The 22,610-nt window shown below is 41.8% G+C and overlaps 1 protein-coding gene across 1 annotated transcript in view; it reads left to right on the top strand.

The window, feature by feature from the left end:
* SELP (selectin P) overlaps positions 1-20,730 on the top strand; it is a 35,405-nt gene extending 14,675 nt beyond the window's left edge. The window contains exons 7-15 of the mRNA XM_072945884.1: positions 1,705-1,890; positions 4,190-4,375; positions 7,751-7,936; positions 13,265-13,450; positions 14,301-14,510; positions 15,568-15,753; positions 16,611-16,730; positions 19,117-19,147; positions 20,676-20,730. Coding sequence (XP_072801985.1) covers positions 1,705-1,890; positions 4,190-4,375; positions 7,751-7,936; positions 13,265-13,450; positions 14,301-14,510; positions 15,568-15,753; positions 16,611-16,730; positions 19,117-19,147; positions 20,676-20,730 — 1,346 coding nt within the window. The remainder of the gene's footprint in view (positions 1-1,704; positions 1,891-4,189; positions 4,376-7,750; positions 7,937-13,264; positions 13,451-14,300; positions 14,511-15,567; positions 15,754-16,610; positions 16,731-19,116; positions 19,148-20,675) is intronic.
* Positions 20,731-22,610: the final 1,880 nt, after the last annotated feature.

Raw genomic sequence — 22,610 nt, forward strand, 5'->3', positions numbered from 1 at the left:
GTACCTTTCTTTCTGTCCTCGGTTCTCTCCAGCTGTGCAGTGTCAGCCCTTAGCAAAGGAACCGTGGACTGTGTTCATGCCCTCACTGCCTCTGCATGTGGCTCCAGCTGCAAATTTGAGTGTGAAGCTGGCTATGGATTGAGGAGCTAGGACACACTCCACTGCATTCACCCTGGTCAGGGGACCACACTCTTGCCAGCCTGTGAAGGTGGGATTTTTTTTAGCAGTCCTCAGTCCATCTGGGAAGGAGTCATGGCACAGTAGAAAGATAAAGGGCTCTAATATCAGGATGACCTCCTCCGGGCTCTGACACTGAAACGGGTTGTTTAGCCTCCAGGAGGCAAGATTTTTCTCCTTTGTGAAATGAGCTACGAGTCGCAGGGAGCTTTCGTGAGGATGAAGTATATGAAAAGTATACAACAAAGTAGCATGTATAAAGTATCTAGCGAGAGCTGGGGAGTTGATCCTCCTTTGTTTCTGCCTCTTTTTTCCCTCCCTGCCTCACTGGCATATAGAAGCCATGGGACAACATCCTATACCTGAGAAAGAGTCAGAACAGCGGCTATTAGGACAAAGAGAGAGATTGCTCATTGAGGGCCTTGGAGGTAGCCTTTGACAGAGAAGCAAAGGAACACTGCATTGAAAAAGAGGCTGTGATATAATCCTAGGCAGTTACATAATCCTGCAAAACTGAATTCTGTGCAATTGCCTCACACCTTCATGTTGCAAAGCAGAAAGGGGGAATAGGATAGTGGGAAATTCCATGTTAAATTAGTGAATTCTGGGAGTCCTGGATTATGAGCCCAGCTCTACTACTGTCTAGATATCTGACCTTAGGGTTGTCACTTAACATTTCTGAACCTTCCACTTCTCATCTACAAAGTAAGAGAGAAACCCTAGAGAATCTTTGGTTCTTAAATGCCCTGATCCTATAAAAACCAGAGGTCTAAGGTCACAGTGTAAGGGTAGACTTTATATTTTGAAACTCCCCCCACCCCCTGCCCAGGAATAGCCTGGAAATCAAATGCTTTATCAAGGAAGAGCATGAGGAAACCAGTCTTTACCAGAGTTGAGGTCACTTAATTGTGCTCAGGAACTGACCTTGGGCTGTACTCTCTTAGCAATAGAAGTCTGATTAGGATGACATCCTGTGTTTCAGAGATATGGTTTGTTGGGGACCGTTTTATAGGGCTAGGTGATAGAGTGTCAACAATAGCTGCATTCTGCCAGCTTTCTCCTTGAAAGTCCAGCCTGTTCCATTTCTACTCTATCCAGATCCAATTTACAAATATTGCCAATAAATATTTAAAGAGCAACTTCGATATCTCAACCACTGCCAGGCTCCCGGATACCACTAGGAGAACTCAAGGAGGGTGTGATCTAAGGGGCAGGATCACGATGGTGCATGAACAGCTCGAGAATGGGGGCTGCGGGAGCACGTTGGAAGAGCCGGTACCCTGAGCTGAGGTGGGCAGGGAAGGCTTCTTAAGGAAAGTGAAGTCTAAACTGAGACTTGAAGGGCAGGTCAGTGGTCCAGGTGAATAAGGTGTTCCGGGCAGATCCCCTTCTGGGAAAGGGAGGATTTGGGGTTCTGAATAGACTGACAATGCGGGTCAGAAAGATGTAGCATCTCTCAAGAGCTCTTCTGAGAAAGAATTGAGCCCTTCCATTACCCAGTTTCTAATGATCACTTTTTCCACTTAGCCATTGCATGTGAGCCACCAGAGAGTCCTGCCCATGGAAGCATGGACTGCTCCCCATCTTCAGGAGGATTTCAGTACAACACCAGCTGTAGCTTTCGTTGTGCAGAGGGTTTCAGGCTGAGGGGAGCTGACACAGTTCGATGTGCTGACTTGGGACAGTGGACTGCGCCAGCCCCGGTCTGTCAAGGTACTGCGATGTCCTGACGTTCCTTTTGTGCCTCTCAGTTTATTAAATTTATCAACATCTGCATTTAGTTCTGTCATTCATTTGTTATTCAGATATTCGCTAAGAACCTACTATGTGCAAGGCCCTTTGTGCTGGGCACTCGGAATGAAGTGGTGAGCGAAGGCAGGCTCAGATGCATGTATGCGACAGCACACTGAAACACGGGTGACGGTGGCATGGATAGACATGGATGTGATGAGTTGGAATGAGGGAGGATTGGGAAGAAGGAATGATGCACGAGGAGCAGCACTGAATTGTGGAAGAGTAATGGACAAGGCATTTAGTCCAGTTCTGCCATTTCCTGGCAGCAATCTGTCATTTCCTCTCTCTGAGGCTCAGTGTCATTTGCAAAATGAATACTATTATTTGCCTTATCTACCTGCCTCACTAGTGGTGATGGATTAATGTGTGTAAATAAAGCTTAAAACTGCTATAAGCTTTACAAATGCAGCTAAAATAATGATAATAACATAACCTTATAAATCATGTCTCTGATTTTACAAAATGAGCTTCTTTAAATAGTTCATGGTTTCAATATTTTGCTGTTGTAGAAGAACTCAGGCATAGGGAGGTCACTAGGATTATTTTTTTTTACAAAGAGTACCCCCCACAGAATTCATGTCCCAGAAGTGGAATACTGGCCTTTCACGTGAGCTCCCTGAGCAATTTATGTGAATCCTCTGGGTCTAAATTTAAAAATGAGTTTGAAAGCAGGGTCTCAAAAGGAGATTTATATGTCCATGTTCACAGCAGCATTATTCAAAATAGTTAAAATGTAGAAGTAACCCAAGTGTCCAACACAGAGGAATGGATAAGAAAAGTGTATCTACATACAATGGAATATTATTCAACCATAAAAAGGAAGGACATTCTGACACATGCTATAATACGGGTGAAACCTCAAGGACATTATGCTGAATGTAATAAGGCAGGCACAAAAAGACAAGTACTGAATGGCTCCACATATATGTCTTAAAGTAATCAAAATCACAGAGACCAAAAGTAGAATGGTGGTTGCAAAGGGGGCTGGAGGGAAGGGGCAGAGATAGTTACTGTTTAATGAATATGGAGTTTCAGCCTGAGATGATGAAAAACGTTCTGGAGATGGATGGTGGTGATGGTTGCCCAAAAATGTGAATGTACTTAATGCCACTGAAATGTACACTTAGAAATGGTTAAGTAGTAAATGATCAGTTTTATGCTATGTGTATTTTACCACAATAAAATATTGAAAAAAGGGGGGGGCAGTAAGGGGAATAGATCATTGTGCACCATGTTGGTGGGGCTTAGTGGGGGTAATGGGATGTATTGCGGTGTACTGTCCGAGAGGCAAAGACACAGAGAGCCCTGGGACATGCTTAAAAAGGGGCAATCTTGGGGGTTCACTAGAGCCATTCTTGACTCCAGGCAGGTGACATCTAATCATCTAGAAGAAGAATTGGCTCTTCTCTTAAGTATCCAGACATGTGGTTGCAATTACCCTTGAGAGGCCTTCCTAGCGTTTTCCACTCTGACAATCGAGATCTGCACCTGATGCATAGCTGTGGTGATTTCATGACTATTGCTGCTGCTGCTACTATTAATAATAGTAATAATGGCAGATAATATTTATTAAGCATTTTAGTCTAACTCCATGTGAGAATTAAAATTATTGCTCCCATTTCAAAGATGAGAAAAGACTTAACATGTATGGAATGTACGTGTTCTGTTTATGGTCACCTATTTTACGGATTGAGATCATGGTATAGATATAATTTTTATTCTGCTTTTTCACTTAATATCACACATTGAGACACCTCCCATATCTTTTCAAGGTGAAATATATAATTTTTAGTGACCTTTAATTTTCTTTCATGGACCCAGCATAATTAATTTTCTGCCTCTTAATTCGTGGCACTTATGTTTGTTTTTAATATTTTGCTCTCACAAATAATATCATGATAGAAAACTCTGAACTGATTTTTGATATGCTTTTCGTTTACATACTAAGCATAGATTCTTGGGTCCAAAAGTATGACATTTTTTAAATTACGGATACGTTTTGCCAAAATTCTTAATAACGGCTCAGCATTTTCCTCATAAAGTCCTTCATTTGGCATTGTGATTAAATGACACTTTTCTCATCCTCCAGGTTAAACCGGCCCAACTCAGAAATCCCTCTTGTTGGCACTACTAGAAAGGGTCAAGGGGTTGAAATTAATGAGTACTTGTATATCACTGTTTTCTCATTCCCTTACTTTCTCAATTCCTCTCTTCCTAGCATTGCAGTGCCAGGATCTTCCAGCCCCAGACAAGGCCCGGGTGAACTGCTCCCATCCCTTTGGTGCCTTTAGGTACCAGTCAACCTGCAGCTTCACCTGTGACAATGGCTTCTTGCTGGTGGGAGCAAGTGTGCTGCAATGCTTGGATACTGGGGACTGGAGTGATCCTTCTCCGGAATGCCAAGGTAAGATTCTTTCCAGCATCTCAAAAATACGTTGTAGGCTTATTGTAAAAAGCCATATTTTAGAGGTGGTAACTGTCTAGGGGACAGAAACTTGAAATGGACTGGAAAATTAATAAACACTTCCATCACATAACCCAGGGATCCCAAATGCAGATGCCTTTGGGGGCTAGGCAGACACCACAAGTGACAGGAAGTTTTGCAACAGGTCATGGGGAGTGGCCCCCTGCAACTCTGTATCTGCCTTCACCAGGACCTGAAAGCTCCTGTCATGAACCAGGAGAACTGTACTCACTTGCCTAAAAATAGTACCTGGAAAGAAGACCAGAGGAAAAAGTAGCCTCAGGATGGCTGTCCCAAGGCTGACTGGGCACTTTCCTCCTAGGAAACATGGCGTATAATTCTGGAATAGGGGGCAACTGATGGGTTGAACAGTGGAATGGGAGGGGCAGAATTTACAAGTGCCTGGTTGCAAACATCCTCCAAGGTCTGTGTAAGATTGGAGAAGTATAAAGTGAAGACTGATGAAAAGAGGAAAAACTAATCTATACATGCAAGGTTGCAGGGTCCTCAGAAGAGAAAAAAGTGCATATTCAACATAAGTCTGTATATCTGCCTTGTGCTTGACATAAGATAAAGCAGTTATTGTATGAAATAGAACTGAGTCTAATCATCTGCGTTTGCCAATCTTAGGACAGGTGCATACTATTTATACTCCCCACTCTTTTTTCTACTCAATGTATCCAATTATTTACTTATATTTATGGCAAATACTGCTTTTTAAAAATAAGATTTTTATTTATAAAAGCTACAGGAAAATAAGAAAATAGAAACAAAATATTTTCTTAAGTACCTCCCCTAAAATGCCCCACCCTAAAAAGATACTGGTTATGTTTTTACATTTCTGTATGAATTCTTCCAGTATTTTCCCTATCCACTCTTTACTTCACGCAAATGGTATTTTTATGTGCATATATATATATACAATTTTAATAATAAAATGAAATAGGTAGAATACAAGGCAATTCTGCATTGTTTGCCTTTGCATTTCTCTTTGTACAGACTTCCAACGTCTGAGTGAAAGCAGGCAAACCCATGTTTCTAATAAAAAGTAAGCCATTGGCTATTCAGGTCACACATACCCATGCACACACACACGGACACCACTGTTAAGTTAGGTCAACAGGGAATGAATGAATGAATGAATGAACCAATGAACAAATTCAACAGAATTTCATGTCCTCTATCCTCAGGCAGCAGAAAGCACGGCAAGCCACTGGGGCTGGGGCTGGGCACACCTTCTGAGCTGGGTCTGCAGAGACCCGGGTGAGGCTTTTGACCTTGGCCCCTCAGCTCTCACCCTGGCTACACTGAAGCCCAGATATATTGCAAAGTCTACACAGCTCTGGGGAAGAACTTGGGAGCCCTGGGGAGGGTGTTACAGTGATGGGACCCCTTCTGGGTAACCTTGGGCTGTGCAGGGCACAGATTGCAGTTCATTGCCCCATACTGCCCTGCCTGCTGGGTGTGTCACAACAGGGAGGCTATCACTCACCACGGCTTCCTGTGACCTTCCAGTTCCCTTCCGCTTTTGGTTCTTTGTTTACTGTGACTGAACTTTCTCCTCCTGCTGTTGGGTGAGCATCAAGTGAAATACCCAAATGTGGTCTGGGCAGGAAGGTACCACGAGACTTGCAATCCACTAGCTGTTGTAACACTTCTGAGAGAGAGCGATCAGACATTTTTCCTTTTCAGTGTCCCACTTGCCCCTGTATCCCCAGCCCAGCCATCAGAAGGCAAGGCCACAGAAGAGCTGCAAATGGGCTCCAGGGCTCCAACACCCTCCTGATTTGTCCTTACAGTTTATAGGCTCCTCGGCTTGTGTCCTTTCCCTGGCCCACCACACACACACACACACACACACACACACATACATGCACTGAATACAGAAAGACCCAAGTGGTAGAAAATAACTAGGTCTTTGGACAAACTGATGAGATTAGGGAGAATGAAGCTGGAGAGGGGAAGGGATGAAGGGAATAGAAAGGTATAGAACGTGCTCTTGAAACCTCAAGCAGTTCAAATCTGTGGCCAAAAAACAGCCCTCAGTTTATCCATACCACCACCATCTCTGATCTAAAGCCACATACTACTCAGTCAGGCTAAACAGTGAAGAAGAAACACCCTAAACCATCCACGTGTTCTCTTAGTCTTCATTTTTTTATTATTATTATTTTTTAAATGGAGGTACTGGGGATTGAACCTGGGACCTTGTGCATGCTAAGTATGCACTCTACCACTGAGCTATACCCCTCACCCCAGTCTTCATTTTTTAATGTCAACATGTTTAACCTAGTTTTATTTCATTAACTGGCAGAGGGATATCTTGACAGCTATTAACATTTGCTTACAGAGTGTTTTCACTTTTGAGCCTTGTAAAAATCCTAGGAGCTCTGTAATGCTATTCTCCATATTTTAAAGATAATGCTATCGAGATTCAGAGAGGTTAAGTGACTTGCCAAAAGTCACAGAGCATGATCTCCAACCAAATCAAATCCTCTAGCACCACAAACTCTACATGTACAAACTGTGACAAAGAACCATGAGGTCTCATTTACCTCTTTCATAAGTGAACAACTTGGGGCTGGTCACTGTACCACTGCAGGAAGAACATCTGCATTGCAAGTGGCCAATTACATTGTGTCCCTACTTTGTGTCAGGATTTTAAAAATATTTTTAAATTTAATTTTTACATGTGATTCAGTTAACTTATTTTATGTAACTGAGGATCTCTGCAAGGCAAGGATTATTATTTTTCCCATTTCATAGATGAAGCAACTGAGGTTCAGAAAGCTTATTGTCCAGAGATGATACATTGCAAGTAAGTAACAGAGGCAGGATTTGGACCCGGATTCTTTCTATCACTTGGTTGGGAGAAGGAGCTTTTGGAGGGAGAGAAAGTATTTCACTCCAGGTCCCTATTTCCAATCATTTGTCATTGTTTTCTGGCAAGGTCCTTAGGTCTGGCTCTGAAGAAGGAATCCAGGAAGTAGCCATTCCCACTCCTGTTCAGGGCAACTGACATGAGCCACATCACTACCTTTCCTAACTGAGCACCAGCTCCCCTTTAAATCACCTCTAAAGCTCTTTGTGGGTGAGCGTTTCAGGATGCCAGTCCACTGTACGCTGCTGCTATGTTACACAGCCACGACCTCTAACTAATGATAGAGCACTATGAAAATCAAACAATCATTTCTAACCAAATATTGCCCTTGTGTGTTAAGGACACACACACACACACACATACACACACAATCATTTCAGGTTGCTGTGTTCTAAAACAATCTCCTCTCTCCTCCTCTGCCATGCCCATGGTAGCCATTACCTGCACACCTCTGCTAAGCCCTCAGAATGGAACAAAGACCTGCATCCAACCTCTTGGAGATTCCAGTTACAGATCCACATGCCACTTCATCTGTGATGAGGGATTCTCCTTATCTGGGCCAGAAAGATTGGATTGCACCCCATCCGGACACTGGACAGGTTCCCCACCAACGTGTGAAGGTAGGATCATGGGTCTGTCCTTTCTTATGGCTTCTCAGATAACATTAAAGAATGGAGGACCATCAGGGATTCATGTAAAACTTCTTAACCTAAAGAGAGCTTTCTCCACAAAGTATAATAATCTAGATCAACATCTCTGTCTCTCTCTCTCTGAATATTCTTATAACAATAACTTCAAACATTTCACAGTTGTGTAACATGTTTGAGTGTCATCTGATGTTTACCACAATTCTGGAATAATGAGGAAAGGCAGTATCATCTCCCTTTTATAGACGAGAAAATAGAGTTTCAGAGAGATTAAGTAACTTGTGGAAATTCACGCTGTCAGTAAGTGACGAAGCTCAGCTATGTTGCTGGGACTTTTACTTCGTTGTAAAGAATTTCTCTACTGTGCTCTTACTCATTCATTCCTCCACTCACCCTCGCTGAGCACTACCAAGCCCCAGACACTGAGCTCATTCAAGGATGGATGTGATTTCGTCCCAGCCCCTCCAGGATCTCACAGTCTAACTGTTTATGTGCGACTCTCCTTGCTCCCCTTCTGTATGGATTATGAGCTCCTTGAGGGTGGGACTGTGTTTTCTTCATCTCTGCATTTCCTGCAGCAACTAGACAGAATAAAAAGTGGGGGTGTGACAAGTATCTGTTGACTTGAAGCTTATCATTTACCAATTAAATTTTCTCATGCTCAAGCCCTCTTGACAAGGAATTAGCAGGCCCCTCAAAAACAGGGGCCAGATCTTATCTGCCTGTGAGTCCCCTAAAACATCTGTCTGATAGTATCTAAAATAGAGGTGTACTGGAGTGATTAATTTATAGCTCATGTCTACTTTCAAAAGTCACCATTGTTCTAACTTACTGTTCCATGTCCTGCACTCAGTAAAAATAAAGCCAACAACAATAGCTAATATTTATTGCTTGTGTAAGTACCAACTATTTCATATGCATCTTTGCATTCGATCCATACAACAATCTTTAACATGGTTATTACTGTCCCCGTTTTAAAGATGAAGAAACAGATGCTTTGAGACGATAAATAGCTGGCAAAGATCAAATAGCTAGGAAGTATGGAGTTAGGATTCAAACCCAGGTGTCACTGGAGTCTGGCTAGTGCTTTTATCACTGCACTACACTGCCACCCAGTGGCGGGTTTCTGAATCCCGGGTCAGTCGCTTGTAATTTGACTCTCTTCCCCTGCGCTTTTCTAGTTGCAGCTGTAACCTGCAAAGTGAACTTTAGAGAAGGCAGTGCCTGGTGATCAAATGAGAGGATATGTTGATAGAAATATATCAGTGTTATATGAAAAGAGCGAAACACTTATTCCTTCCAGTGGAATGAGCACTAGATTAATATCCAAAAACCTGTGTTGCTCTTCCCCGAAGTCACATGTCATGTAGATCATGTTCACATCCCTGATTTTCCCAGTTCCCAAAGGGGAAGAGTGAGCAAGATCAACTCTGAGGTCTCTTCCCTGGACAAGAATTCTGTAGGTTAAAGGACATAAAATGCTATTATCTGCCGTCAAAAAGATACACTACAAGCCACCTGAGCGGTCTAGAACATTTACAGCTGATATCATTAGGGTTTGTGTTTCATCACTTATTTCTCAATCACTCATTCATGTATTCGGTGGACATTTATCACGAGCTCTGGTTTTCCACATTCAGTTTCAAGGCTAAATAATAAAACAATCCCTAAGAAGTATCTCACTAAAGTTTTAAATCACATATGCAACCAACATGGTTGTTATCTGTAATCTCTGAAGCCCCTGCTCGCCTCACTCCTTTCTAGACCCCCTTTTCAACAAGAGGCAGCAGTTGCCCCCCACCCTGCAGGTATAGCTGCAGTCAGTGTCTAGAACCAACCTTGCCCCTGGGCAGCAGCTGAAGTCAACCATGGGCCTTGGAACCGTCAACCTCGTCTGAGCCTGATCATCAGCTCTGGATCTGCACCTGTGTTTCTACCGCATTCTCCAAATTTACTCTCTATATTTAGCCAAATAGTTTCTCTTCTTTTCCCACACACCAGAGTCTGAATTTTTAACCCTTCAGAACCCTGATTTTCACATGGTGTTTTGCAGAGTCTGAGGCTACATCAGAGGGGCTTGAGGGCCACCAAGTAAGCAGGGGTGGTGGGGCAGGTGGAACACTCAGTCTCCACTTCACAGTGCAATGTGAGGTTCCATCTTTTGAGTGGTTCCATAGACCATTTCTTTTTAGTTAGAATGTCAGTTCCTTGTCTAGGACTTGATCTCTGCCTGTATTTCCCAGTCTCCTCCCTGCCTTTGCCCTCCAGGACCTGAATCCATTTCCCTGAACCTAAGTGGTGCTGAATTGCTTGTCTCTGGTTGCTGTGTCCCTCCTGTCCCCGCCTGTTGGGACACTATCCTGATGCAGATTACTGATCTCCCATTCACTTTGTCATTGACACTCTGGAGACCCAACTCCTAATGGCCAACCTCACCTTGGTGGGGAGAGGTGGGTCCTGGCACCAAGTCCCAATCCTAGCCCTGCCCTTCTGCCATGTCCCTACTCATCCAAGTTCTAAAATATAGCAAATGTGTGCCCTCGAAGCCCTGGCCTGGCTCACATCTATAGTTTACTTCTCCATTCCTCTGATTCCATGAAGACTCCTAGTCTTTATTTTTATCATTTGAGTTCAGACCAGCCGACTCATTTAAATTGATTATTTATACTATATCTTTGCAAAAAAAATCTTGATAAAATTATATCCAACTCAAGTAAAAAGAGATTATACAAAAGAACAGAGGCGAATCAGCTAAATAGGTTGTAAGTTGATAACTGAGTGTCAGTGAATCCAGTAACTTACGAATTCACATGCAATCATGCACATCTACTTCATGGGTCACAGAAAAACATCCCTGAAGACCTTTCCAGTGGACAGCACTGCCTTGAAGTCCATGAAAATGAAGCATTAAGTATGGTGATAAAAACAACCCTTATCCAACTTCTGTTCTTTTTGGAGTGACTCAGTTTTTTGGCAAAGTTTTAGAGTAGGCTCAAGAGTATGACGACTTTCTAAAGTTACCCACAGATGTGATTCCTTGGTAAAAATCTCTTCCTCTACATCTGCACTTGGCCATTCCACTCCAGCAGCTCCCTTGGTATCACCTACGAATTTAATTCAGCCCATGGTTGCTGGGTGCCCACCATTCACCAGATCTGGGTTAGGTTTCCATATACCTCACCACACTGCCCTTCAGACAGGAAAACATGGTTCCCTATGTGAGTTAGTCAAGGCCTTGTTGGGGGCCTATGATGGGACAAGGTTAGTGTTTACAGAAGAGGATTCAGAGCCTTTCATAGATAACAAAAGGCTGTATCTATAACCCTGGCAGAACAAGACTGACGAAATTGAGACCAAAGCAATATCCCCAAGTGCATTTAATGCTGTAGTAATTCTCTGTGTATACTAGGGGTCACTTAACTCAGTCTTTTAAAATAGTAATGCCTCTTGTTTCTTTTCAGACCATGTAAAAACACTTGTTAGAACACATCCAAATTAAATTGTGCTCACTGACTTATTCATTCATTTGACAAATATTTTCAGACCCCCCTCCTTGCTGCCAGGCCCTGTTGCCTGGGATACAGTGTTGAAAAGAGCTGACAAGGTCCCTGCTCTCATGTGGTTGACATTATGTATTTTCTTGGGTTTAAATATGAAATTCTGGGAGATTCTGAAAAAGTTATTTTAGTGAAAATGTTCACTGATGATTTAATGTCTATGACTTACACCAATAGGTATACTTCATAAATGTTTGATAAATGGAGTTTATCTGCCAGATCCATGGATTTATTAATTATTCAAAAAGTTGAGCATTTCAAACTGAAATTCAGTATGTTAACTGGGCTATTTGTATGGATTCATACACTAAGGACCCACAATTGACTGATGAGCAGGGGGGAGGGTATAGCTCAAGTGGTAGAGCACATGCCTAGCATGCCTGAGGTCCTGGGTTTAATCCCCAGTACCTCCACTGAAAAATCAAATAAGTAAGTAAACCTAATTACCTACTCCCTGCAAAAAAAAAAAAAAGAAAAAAGAAAAAAGAAAATAAAAGAAAAAAGTTTTAAAAACAAAAACAAATAAAACAGGTGGGCAAGTATATAAAAGCCAATATGTATCACTTTTCCATGAGGCATCACATAGGACTTCAAGAGGTTATTTTTTTAAAAAAAAAGGAAAATAGCTAAGCAAAATGAGCCTTACCCAATTAAAGAATTGCTTTGAGATAGCCTTGGATTTAAAGAAAGAATAGTCACTCAGTTTGTCAATAACCCAGCATTTGTTGATAAATAACAGACTATGTCAGAGAATTTAATGGTGAGAAAGACAGGATCCTAAGAGAAATACATAATGGCAATAATTTAGTGAAACCGTTTTTGAGGGAAATGGTAAATTAAAAATTCATTTCCTCATCCACTTGGCAAGAGCACCACCTCTTGAGATCCTGCAGTGTGAACTGTGGGAGACACAAAGATTTCTGGTTCTTGGGTTTTAGGAGCTCCCCATCCAGCAGGAGAGGGAAGAGATGACATGAGATATGACAGCATCTGAGTTCAAGCGAAAAAATGGATGCCTTCAGGGGAGGGGACTTCAGGCTGCAGAGAGTCTGGAGAAGCTGTGTTCAGTTGGATCCTAGAGGGCAGGTGGGATTTTATTCAGTGAAAATAGAAAGAACTTTAGAGCAGTGTGAGCCAGGAACCAGAGGCAACAATACATGAGGTCAGTTCAGGGAATTCCTGGGGACTAATCTAGCTTGACCAGGAGGTTTTGAGGTTTCCTATGCTACAAAATCGTGGTTAAAAAAACCAAACAACAACAACAAAAAAAAAAAGTGGGGATCTAAATGGAGGAAATAGTATTCTAGGACAGAAGATGATCGTCACAGTTTTAGATGTGTTGGGTTGAATTTGCAGGGACACCAGGATACTATAGAAAGAAGTCTCAGGCAAGAGGAAAGGCCAAAAATGAAATCCTGGGCTGCATTTATACAGAGAGGACAGTGAGAGTCAGGGGTGGCTGCGAGATCTCTGAAGCAGCGGGTGTGGAGGGAAGAGGATGAAACTGTGAATTCCTGAGTGTGACTTCTACCTACACTCCTCTCTGCAAGCCCACCATCCCTCCCCCTGCCCTGGTACTTAACCACCTGTTGTGTTTGTTGGGAAATGCTGGCGACCTAGCAAAACACCAGACTTAGTGGGAGCGCCATCAGGATTTGTTGAGTACGTGAATGAACAAATCTGGTGCAAAACCAAGCTTCCACATCAACTTGGAGATCGTGACATTCTTGATTTGATTCTCCAGCCATCAAGTGCCCAGAACTGTTTGCCCCAGAGCGCGGAAGCCTGGATTGTTCTGACACTCGGGGAGAATTCATCGTTGGCTCCACCTGCCATTTCTCCTGTAACAAGGGCTTTCGGCTGGAGGGGTCCGACCACGTGGAATGCACAGCTTCTGGCAGATGGACAGCCCCTCCACCGACCTGTGAAGGTAAAGTAGGATATCCTCACTGAGACAGCTCTTTTTCTGGAAATTCCTTCAACAAAAATAACACACACTTACATACACTCTTCTGATGGGACAGGCACATGTTATATTATTATCCTTGTGAGAGCTCCACTTCTTGTCATTAAATGGGTTATCTATTGGGGTCTAGGAAACATAGCATATGAGTCAAAAATTTATAAGGAGTGAAAGGACTTTTTCACACTTGTGGATAAAAGATACACTGATCCTTAGGCACACATTTTCTTTACTCATTTTGGCCTCTTTTTCTCAAAGAGCTTTATTGAGTTGATTGAATGGTCTCCGTTGCTTCACTGCCAGGGTGCAGTCACTGGTCCAGTCTTTCAAATCAAGGAACTGAGGCTTAGAGAAGTCAATTGTCATCTTTCTGCCACATGGCAGGTTAGCGACAAAGCCAGTGGCATCATTCACACCTCGTATTTCATGCCGACTTTTGGCCAGAGGACAATGCCACCTCTTAATGAGGCAGCAATGGGCAATCAATTGGCCTGTGCATATTTTGCTTTATATGGATTCTTACGTTCCTGCACCAATTATTCTGGTTTTGTTTTCAACATCTGTAACATTGATGTCCCCCCTCTCCCAATTTCTTCTGGCCAGGAGAATCATCTCTCTGAGGACAGTTTTAAATCACTGTTTTTGCCTGGTTTTCCACACCTGAGATGAATGGTTTTCCTTAAGTTCCTTAAGGAGCTATTGCTAGAGCCTCTCTGGTTATGAAAGGAGTGCAAATTGGTTATTCCATGTCAGTCTTAACTCTGTTACGCTCTTTTTAATGGGAGGCTCTCTAAATTGCAACATTTTCTCAAAACAGACATAGTAGCAGCTTCTAATCTGGAGGTGCAATGTCCAGCCCTCATCCCTCCAGAGAAGGGAAGAATGTCCTGCCAGCATCACCTGGGAAACTTTGGTTTAAATACCACTTGTCACTTTGGATGCAAAGCTGGATTCACACTCATGGGAGACAGTGCTCTCAGATGCAGACCTTCTGGACAATGGACAGCAGCAGCGCCAGCATGCAGAGGTAATGTGAAAAGAAGCAGGCAGTCCTGATGCTATCTTCTAGCAAGCTAGTCATTGTGTGTGCCTGTCGAAATTGCATTCAACCCCAAGGACCACTTCTGGCCTCCGCTTCTCCATGAAACTCACATCAATTCCAATTAGAAGGGATGTATAGCAGGCGTACCGCTTGTCCCCTTCCTTATGTCACAAGCTAATGGCCTGGTACTCAAAGACCTAAAGGAGGAAACATTTGTAACTGTCCAAAATGTGTTAGAACAATAAGCTTTCTGAACACGAAACCAGCTACATGAAATGTGAAATACAAGTTGCGATTCTGTTAATGATGCAACAGTGTAGACATCTCATATTTTCATAATTGGAACCTAAATAAAAAGAGAAAGCATGTATGATACCTCTTGAAGACCTGTCGCCCTACGCATGAAGCACGATGTCTCTTCGATCATTGTGTTCCCTGTGAAACACAGTACAGCGCTTTGCAAATGGCATTATGACTCAATAACATTTATTTGGGCTAAATTCAGATTTCCGAGTTGAGTTAAATTTGAGTAAAATTTAGTTCCCTATCCACAAATTTGGGGGAACAACCTGAAATTCTCTGAAAAATAGTTTAAAGAGGGTGGCAGTCTCTACTTCTTTCAAACTTTCAGAGGCCAGCTGTGCTAAACACTTATTACTTTAGAAAACATGTGTTCACATGACAGCTAACTGCCAATGGTAGTAATGATAACATTTAGAACAACAGTATTTTTAAGGAGTAAAATTTTGTTTTTTAATATTTTTTCTTTTTTAGATTTTTTTTGTTGGAGGGGAGGTAATTAGGTTTATTTATTTACTTATTTTAAGAGGAGGTACTGGGGATTGAACCCAGGACCTCAGGCATAGCTAAACATGCTCTCTACCACTGAGCTATACCCTCCCACCCTGAAAGGCAGGGATTTATTGAATGTTACTATGTGCCCATCCTCATCTACTGGCAATCCTAGCCCGGTTTCACATGAAATCATAATCTCTTTACTTTCATTCTATGTTTGTTATTCATGCATTCTTTTTTTCTGCAGCTGTCAAATGCTCCGAGCTACACATTATTGAGCCAATAGTGATGAACTGCTCCAGCCCCTGGGGGAAGTTCAGCTACGGATCAACCTGCAGCTTCTATTGTCCAGAGGGTCAATCACTTAATGGCTCAGAGAGAGCAGCCTGCCAAGAGAACGGCTGGTGGTCGACTTCTGTGCCAACCTGCCAAGGTATATTTCTCAGATGGGTTAGGAAGTCACTTTGATATGGGAAATAATGAAATCAGAGTTTCTTCTCTGTGTATTTTTGACAGTGGTCTCATTTTCCATCACTGGGTTTCCCCTGCGTTTAATAAGTGCTTCACAATGACTCAAACGGAAGCTCCTTGCCTTATGCAGAGCAGTGGGAATCAAATTCAGTGACTCTGTTGACAATCACCATTCCTTTTTCAAAGCTCCAGTTTGTGAAATGAATCCTCTCATTTCTTTACAATCTGTGTGTGTTACAGCTTGAAGTTTCAAAATGTTTTAAACTGGAGGTGATTTAAGGCAGACTCCTAATTTATTATCTCAGAAGGCCTTTGTTTACCATATTCCTCTACCATAGACTTTCCTTAATTAAGCTCCATCTGTTTGTAAGGTTTATTTCATCCCCCTCCCATTTATTTTTCCACTTTTTTTCTCCAGCAGCTTGTTTTAACTACTTTTTCTTTCTTTCTTTCTTTTTGGCACAAATGAATCTTCAATTGTCCCCCCTAAAATTACCTACAGTTTCATTTATCGAAACTTCCACTTATTCTGTCTATCATTTAATCACTGAATCCCTTCTGTTGGGTCCTTACCCTGACTCCTTCAGAAATTATGTTTGATATTTAAGCATTAGGAAGAAAATTAGGCCCTGTGTCCCATTCTGTTGCAGTGATTTTATGACTTCCAGATCTTCTTGTGCTGGGCTGTTAGCTCTGCCAGGATCTTTGATGACCTACTTCATCTCACCTCTTAGAGTTCTGGGGACCCTCCTGGGGGAACGATGGTCTTCTGCACAATACACTTCTTATGTCTTGCACGTGTGTGTGTTTGCTTTACAGCGGGGCCACTGACTGTCAAGGAAGCCCTGACTTATTTTGGTGGAGCAGTGGCTTCTGCAACAGGTTTAGTGGTGTGTGGGACGCTCCTGGCTCTGCTAAGAAGGTGGTGCAGACAAAAAGGTAAATAGGAAAGAGTATTCTTATTTTCTTCCCTCATGTGATTTTGGGTGGGGCAGTGAAACCACAGCTTCAGTAGTACCTGTCTAAAAACATTTGCATTGAAAGAAAACAAGACTAAGATAACTGATCTTGAGAACCAACTGCCCATCAGTTGGTTTCAATCTTTTAGAAAAATAGAGAATTTTTATAAAAATACAGGTCCTCATAATATGGAGATCTGGTGATGGGCCTGTAAATCTGAATTTTTCAAAAGCCCCCCATCCCTCCACCAGATTTTGATGAAGACAAGTTGCACGTTGGCATTTGGGGGCCTCTGAGTTACCGCCAAAACTAATTAGAAAGGAGTTACTCTTACTTCCTTCACTCATTTTTTCATGCAATAGCCATTTATTGATCATCTGTGTTAGGTAGTGAGACCCAGAATGATGGTTCCTGACGTTAAGGAACGTATAATCTAGTAGGAGAGATAGACAAGTTAAATTAGTGCTAACACTGAAGCGTAGCAAGTGTGTTTGGGCAAAAATACAACCCAAGTTATTACAGAACACAAAATAAAGGAGTCCTAACCAACTGATAGGGCAGAAAGACTCTTTTAAGCTTACCTTTGAAGAAAAAGAGGGATTTTTCCAAGAGAGAAAACTGAAAAAGAGCTCCAGCAGAAATAATGGCATGTGAAAAGACCTAAAACAGTGAAATAGCTAGAAAAGTGCTATGTTCCACAGTTTTTTTGCATCTGAATCAGAAGAAAAAAAAAAACTGGTGGAGGAAGTGAAAAACGAAGCTAGTGTGAAGAGCTGCTGCTTTATCAATGATTTAGTATGAAAAGCTAAGAGATGTATACGTGCTCATGAAAACTTGTGGGGCTACTTCAGGCTTTAAGCAAGAAAGGGACCAAAATGGATGAAGACCTTCTATAAGGGAAACTGTGTTTACCAGACTGTTCATCAAAAAATAGATCTAGCCTAGGAATAAAAAAGAGAGACTCATCCCGTAAGGGTTACAACATCCTTTCACTGCCTGTCCCAGATGTTCGGCCTGCCCATACGCTGAGAAACCTCTTTTAATAAGACGCTGGGGACCATCACTATTCTTCATGGAGAGTAATGAGGGGTGTCAGAGCAGTCAGGATGCTCAAATCCAAGAACTGAAAGTGGCGATGTTAAAAGTACCTGACAGCGTTCTCATGGAGTTGAGGAGTTTCAAGACCTATTTTTAACTGCTCGGCGGAAGAACCCCTGGTTCCCTCCTCACATGCTCTCTTCCTTCGCAAAGGCGCCGTTGCATTAGGCTGTTTTTCTAAAGCTGCTTCATACACTCTGTGAGTGGGTGAATAGGGCAACGGACAAACAGCGACACTGCTTAAAGATCAAAGAGCTACAACCAATCCGTCCATGTAACATTTGTGCTTGCTTAACCAAATCCAGAAGCAGAGGCGAGAGCTCCTAAGACCTGGGTCTTAATTTCCACCACTATGTAGGAGTCATTTTCCCCAAGTCCTTTTTTTCCCTTAGTTTTCAGACATTTCCAGGGAATCCTCTGAACCATGCAGAGGGACCAGCAGCCACCCATCCTCCAGTATCTTTATACGAAATAAATTCCTTTGTAGGGAGGGAGAATTTTCCCTTGACCTGTCCCAATTTGATTTTAAACTTTCTAGGATTCTATGTTCCCACACTAGGATAATGCTGTATACTATATCCCCCTCCTGCAAATTCAAAATGCACATTATTAGCACATTGAAGGCTCAATCATCCCCTGGAATAAATATACTTGTTCATCTTCATTTCACCGAATATTTTCTAAACTTATTTAGCCATGAGATGCTTTTCTCCTTTTATCTACCCATGGGATGATTGACAGACTTGCTTACATGTTTGAAGCTTCCACTATCAGAGTCCATTGTTTGGATTAAGACAGAAGGCCCCTGATCACATATGTGACCAGGGAAGGAAAATATCCACTGTTACGTCGACTTGGATTTGTTTATGTGATTATCTAGTCCCACTAATGGCTGAGGGAGTGTGACAGGATGCAAAGATAGAGGCCCTCAAGTGCCAAAGAAATGGATTTCGAGAACCAATGATCTCAACAACCACCAAGAGTAGCCAAGAGACTGAAGGCAGGGACCAGAGGTAGGAGAAGAGGTTGAAAGGGAAGATGAGAAAGATGAGAGGTCTCTGGAATTACATATTATCAAATATTTTACTTAGTCTTAAAAAGGTCCTAGCTCTCAGGGAGGGATTGTTCCCCATATGTCCCTTATAATGAGCCCATCTGAAAATCAGCCTGCTAACTTTCCCCAGTAATTCCTATCACTGATGACCTTTCTCCTCCATCCCATTTTTTTCTTTTAAACCAATCTTTTGTGTCTTCTTGCTTATTTCAGATGAGGGGGAAAGTCCCTTGAATCCTCAAAGGTAAGATAGAAAAGTTTCATGATTAAGTATTTCTAGTTTGGCTTTTTAATTCACTGTAATATGTCAGAAGGATTATACATACACTACCACCCCTCTTTTGCAACAGATCTTTGGCAATGTCCCCTTTACTAAATTCTGGAGCAAAATATACACATAATATATCTTAACGACACATGATGTTTGTAAGAAACAGTAAGTGCCCTAATCATAATATAAAGGAGAAATACAAGGGAAAGTGACTTGTAGTAGAAATAAAATGTGAAAGCTGGGGCATCTCACTAGCAGACGCTGTGAGGTTATCAGAGGCCTGCACCTTCGTTCAATTAGAATCACTATGAAGGCAACAACCTTAAAGGCCAACTGACAAGAATATTCCATTAGTGACTCAAACAGTATCAGAAGTGTTGCCAGAACCAACCTGATTTTTCAAAATGATGAGAGATTCTGGTAAAGAGTTGGAAAACCTGTCATTATCTTCCCTCAGATGGCAGGTGCATTTTTAAAGACACACCAAAAAACTAACATTTATGTATAAAGCAGTTAAGTTCCAGGCTCAGAGATTTTTCGCCTCCTTGAATATTGAGTAGATATTCAAAAGTTACATGGAGTGTGCAAGACAGTTCTTTTGTGGCCCATGCCTATTAGACCATTCAGCACCCCTGGCCCCTGCCCTAATGTCAATAGTAAGTCTTGATCACTATGAAAATTAAAAAAAAAAAAAATGCCCGTAGGGAGCAGTACTACCATTCTTTGAAAACTATAGCCAAAACAACACGGATGGACCTGGAGACTGTCATTCTAAGTGAAGTAAGCCAGAGAGAGAAAGAAAAATACCATATGATATCACTTATATGTGGAATCAAAAAAAAAAAAAAAAAGACAAACGAACTTATTTACGAAACAGAAACAGACTCACAGACATAGAAAACAAACTTAGGGTTACTGGGGGGAAGGGCATGGGAGGGGGTAAACTAGGAGTTCGAGATTTGCAGATACTAGCTAATATATATAAAATAGATAAACAACAAGTTTATAGTGTATAGCATGGGGAACTACATTCAATATCTTGTAGTAACTTATGGTGAAAAAGAATATGAAATGAATTATATGTCTGTTCCTATATGACTAAAGCATTGTGCTGTACACCAGAAATTGACACAACATTGTAAACTGACTATACTTCAATAAAAATATATTAAAAAAAACCCATAGCCAAATGATCAAGTATCAAGGCTTGAATTTTGTAAGGATTTCCTCTCACCAAGAAGAGGCTGCAGTTGGGGGATAGCAGGTGCTCAGGACCTAAATCATCAACACTAATTTAACCTGGGTATAAGCTACAGTGCAAATTACCCAGGGCTGTTAAGTGGGATCTAGAAAATTTCTTTGGCTATTCTTCTTCCCCTCTAAAAGCAGAACATTCCAGGGGTGGGGTGGTAATCCACAGTCTCTGGAGGAACTCTGTGCAGGATTGTGGTCAAGAACTGAGCATCATATGGAAGGTCATCCTTGTGTTTCTGTTCTTCAGCCACCCAGGAAAATATGGAGTTTTTACAAATGCCGCTTTTGACCCCACCCCTTAAGGTAAGTTACCTCTGAAGGTATTTCTGGAGGAAATAGAAGAGTAGGGGAAAGAGGAAGAATATAAAGCTTGACTTTTCTTTATGATCATGAGTTAAATTTTAAGTGTGTATTAAATTTCCAAGCTGTGGCGGCAGTCGGGGACAGATATGGCAGTGGAGTGACAGCATTAAGTGAGTTCATAGGAGGATTTCCATTTCCTCCAGGATAGAAATGTTCTAATAAGATGTAACTTATTTCAGGATGTATGACATCTCCGTGAGATGGCCCGTAGGTGGTACTGACACTGTGACCTTGCTTGATAACCAGAAGTCATGACTGCTGGAAAGAGTTTACAGGCTTTACGGAGTCAATTCCCTTTATAGCTTTCTGGGAAAACAAAGATAATCTGACCCCTATTTCCCAAAAACTCCAGGAGTCGTTGAGCTTCCAAAGGAAAGTAGCCCAGATGGCAGAGTATCTAGAATCTAGGAAAAAATTACACTGAGCCTCAGGGGGTACATATGAAGAGAGCTTTTTCTTTTTTTAAGGAAAATATAATTATTTTTATTTTTTGTCTCATTTTCAGAGAACTGTCCTTCTCTTGGTCACCTCACTCAACCTCTACAGGATCCTAGTTTTGAACTTCAGGCTTCCTGATAGACTTGACTGTAACTGTTGCATATTTGCTGCAGTTTTCTGTAAATATTTGTGAATAAAGGACATGGAATTTCCTTTACAGTAGCTCTGGAACAGAGCAGAAGGATTGTACCACAAGCCCACCCTATCCACCCCCCACCCCTTCCTGCTTCATTTCCTCTTCCTCTGACATGAGCCTCAGAAGCTAGGACGGAATGTTTCCTTGGTTGGTCTGCGGGCTTTGCCCCAGCTGTCACCTGAGATACTAATTAGCTAGAGCCGGGAACATCTGACTCACCAGAAGACCAGGCTGTGTAAAAATAAAATTGCCTCTTTACTTTGGGGTTGGAGGAAGGCATCCTCTACTTTGTTGGAAGGCAGGTGGCGTCTCTGACTTGAGGGAGTTTCTGGAGGATCTCCTGGGGTCTTCAGTGCTTGCTATTTGTGAAGTCTTTTAAACCTCTGCTGTAAGGCTTCCAGAGAAGCCTCTGGATGGCACCAGAGGCTACAGATGACCAAGAATTAAGACAGGGAGGTACACATCACTCTCCCCCAAAGAACCCAAAGACTGATACTCAAATTTCTAAATAAAATGATTCACCCAAATGCCATGTTATATTATTTGATGCTTTGTTCAATAAGGTCTGTGTCCATCAGTCTGTTTACATCAATGTAATGAATGCACAATTACATTTGTCCCAATTACAACTCAGCCCTTCAGCCAACAAATATATACTGTACCATCCCCTCAAACACACAAGAAGAAAATCAGAGAAGCAGAAAAAGTCATCACCTGAATATTCTATAGGAAAGAAGAGCGGGGTTTTACTCATTCTTTAAATCTCATGTTTAATAAATAGATTATTGAAAGTTACATAGTGGTTATCTGAAACGGATGCAAAAAATAGAGAGCCAGACAATGTAACTGTCATGGCTCTGTGAAATGTGAGGCAATGAACATGTCACAAAGACTAGGTAAACATGCAAATAAAATGCAAATAAAACATGCAAATAAAAATGGTGAAACAGTCCAACTAAAGGTTACAAGAATTTTGCAAGAATTTTGGTAGAAACCTTGGGATTTAGGGACACATTGCTTTTAAAAAGCTTCTCTGCTATACTGTCAATAGCATCTCTAACTGCTAATTTTATGCCAATCGCTAAGCTTGGAATTACAGGATGATGATTATCAGCCCTGTCTCCTGAGTCAGAATCTACATTTTGTAAAATCTTCCCAGGGAATTCTGGTGGTTTACCAGCTTTG

This window comes from Vicugna pacos, chromosome 21 (assembly GCF_048564905.1).
Source record: "Vicugna pacos chromosome 21, VicPac4, whole genome shotgun sequence".
NCBI lineage: Eukaryota > Metazoa > Chordata > Mammalia > Artiodactyla > Camelidae > Vicugna > Vicugna pacos.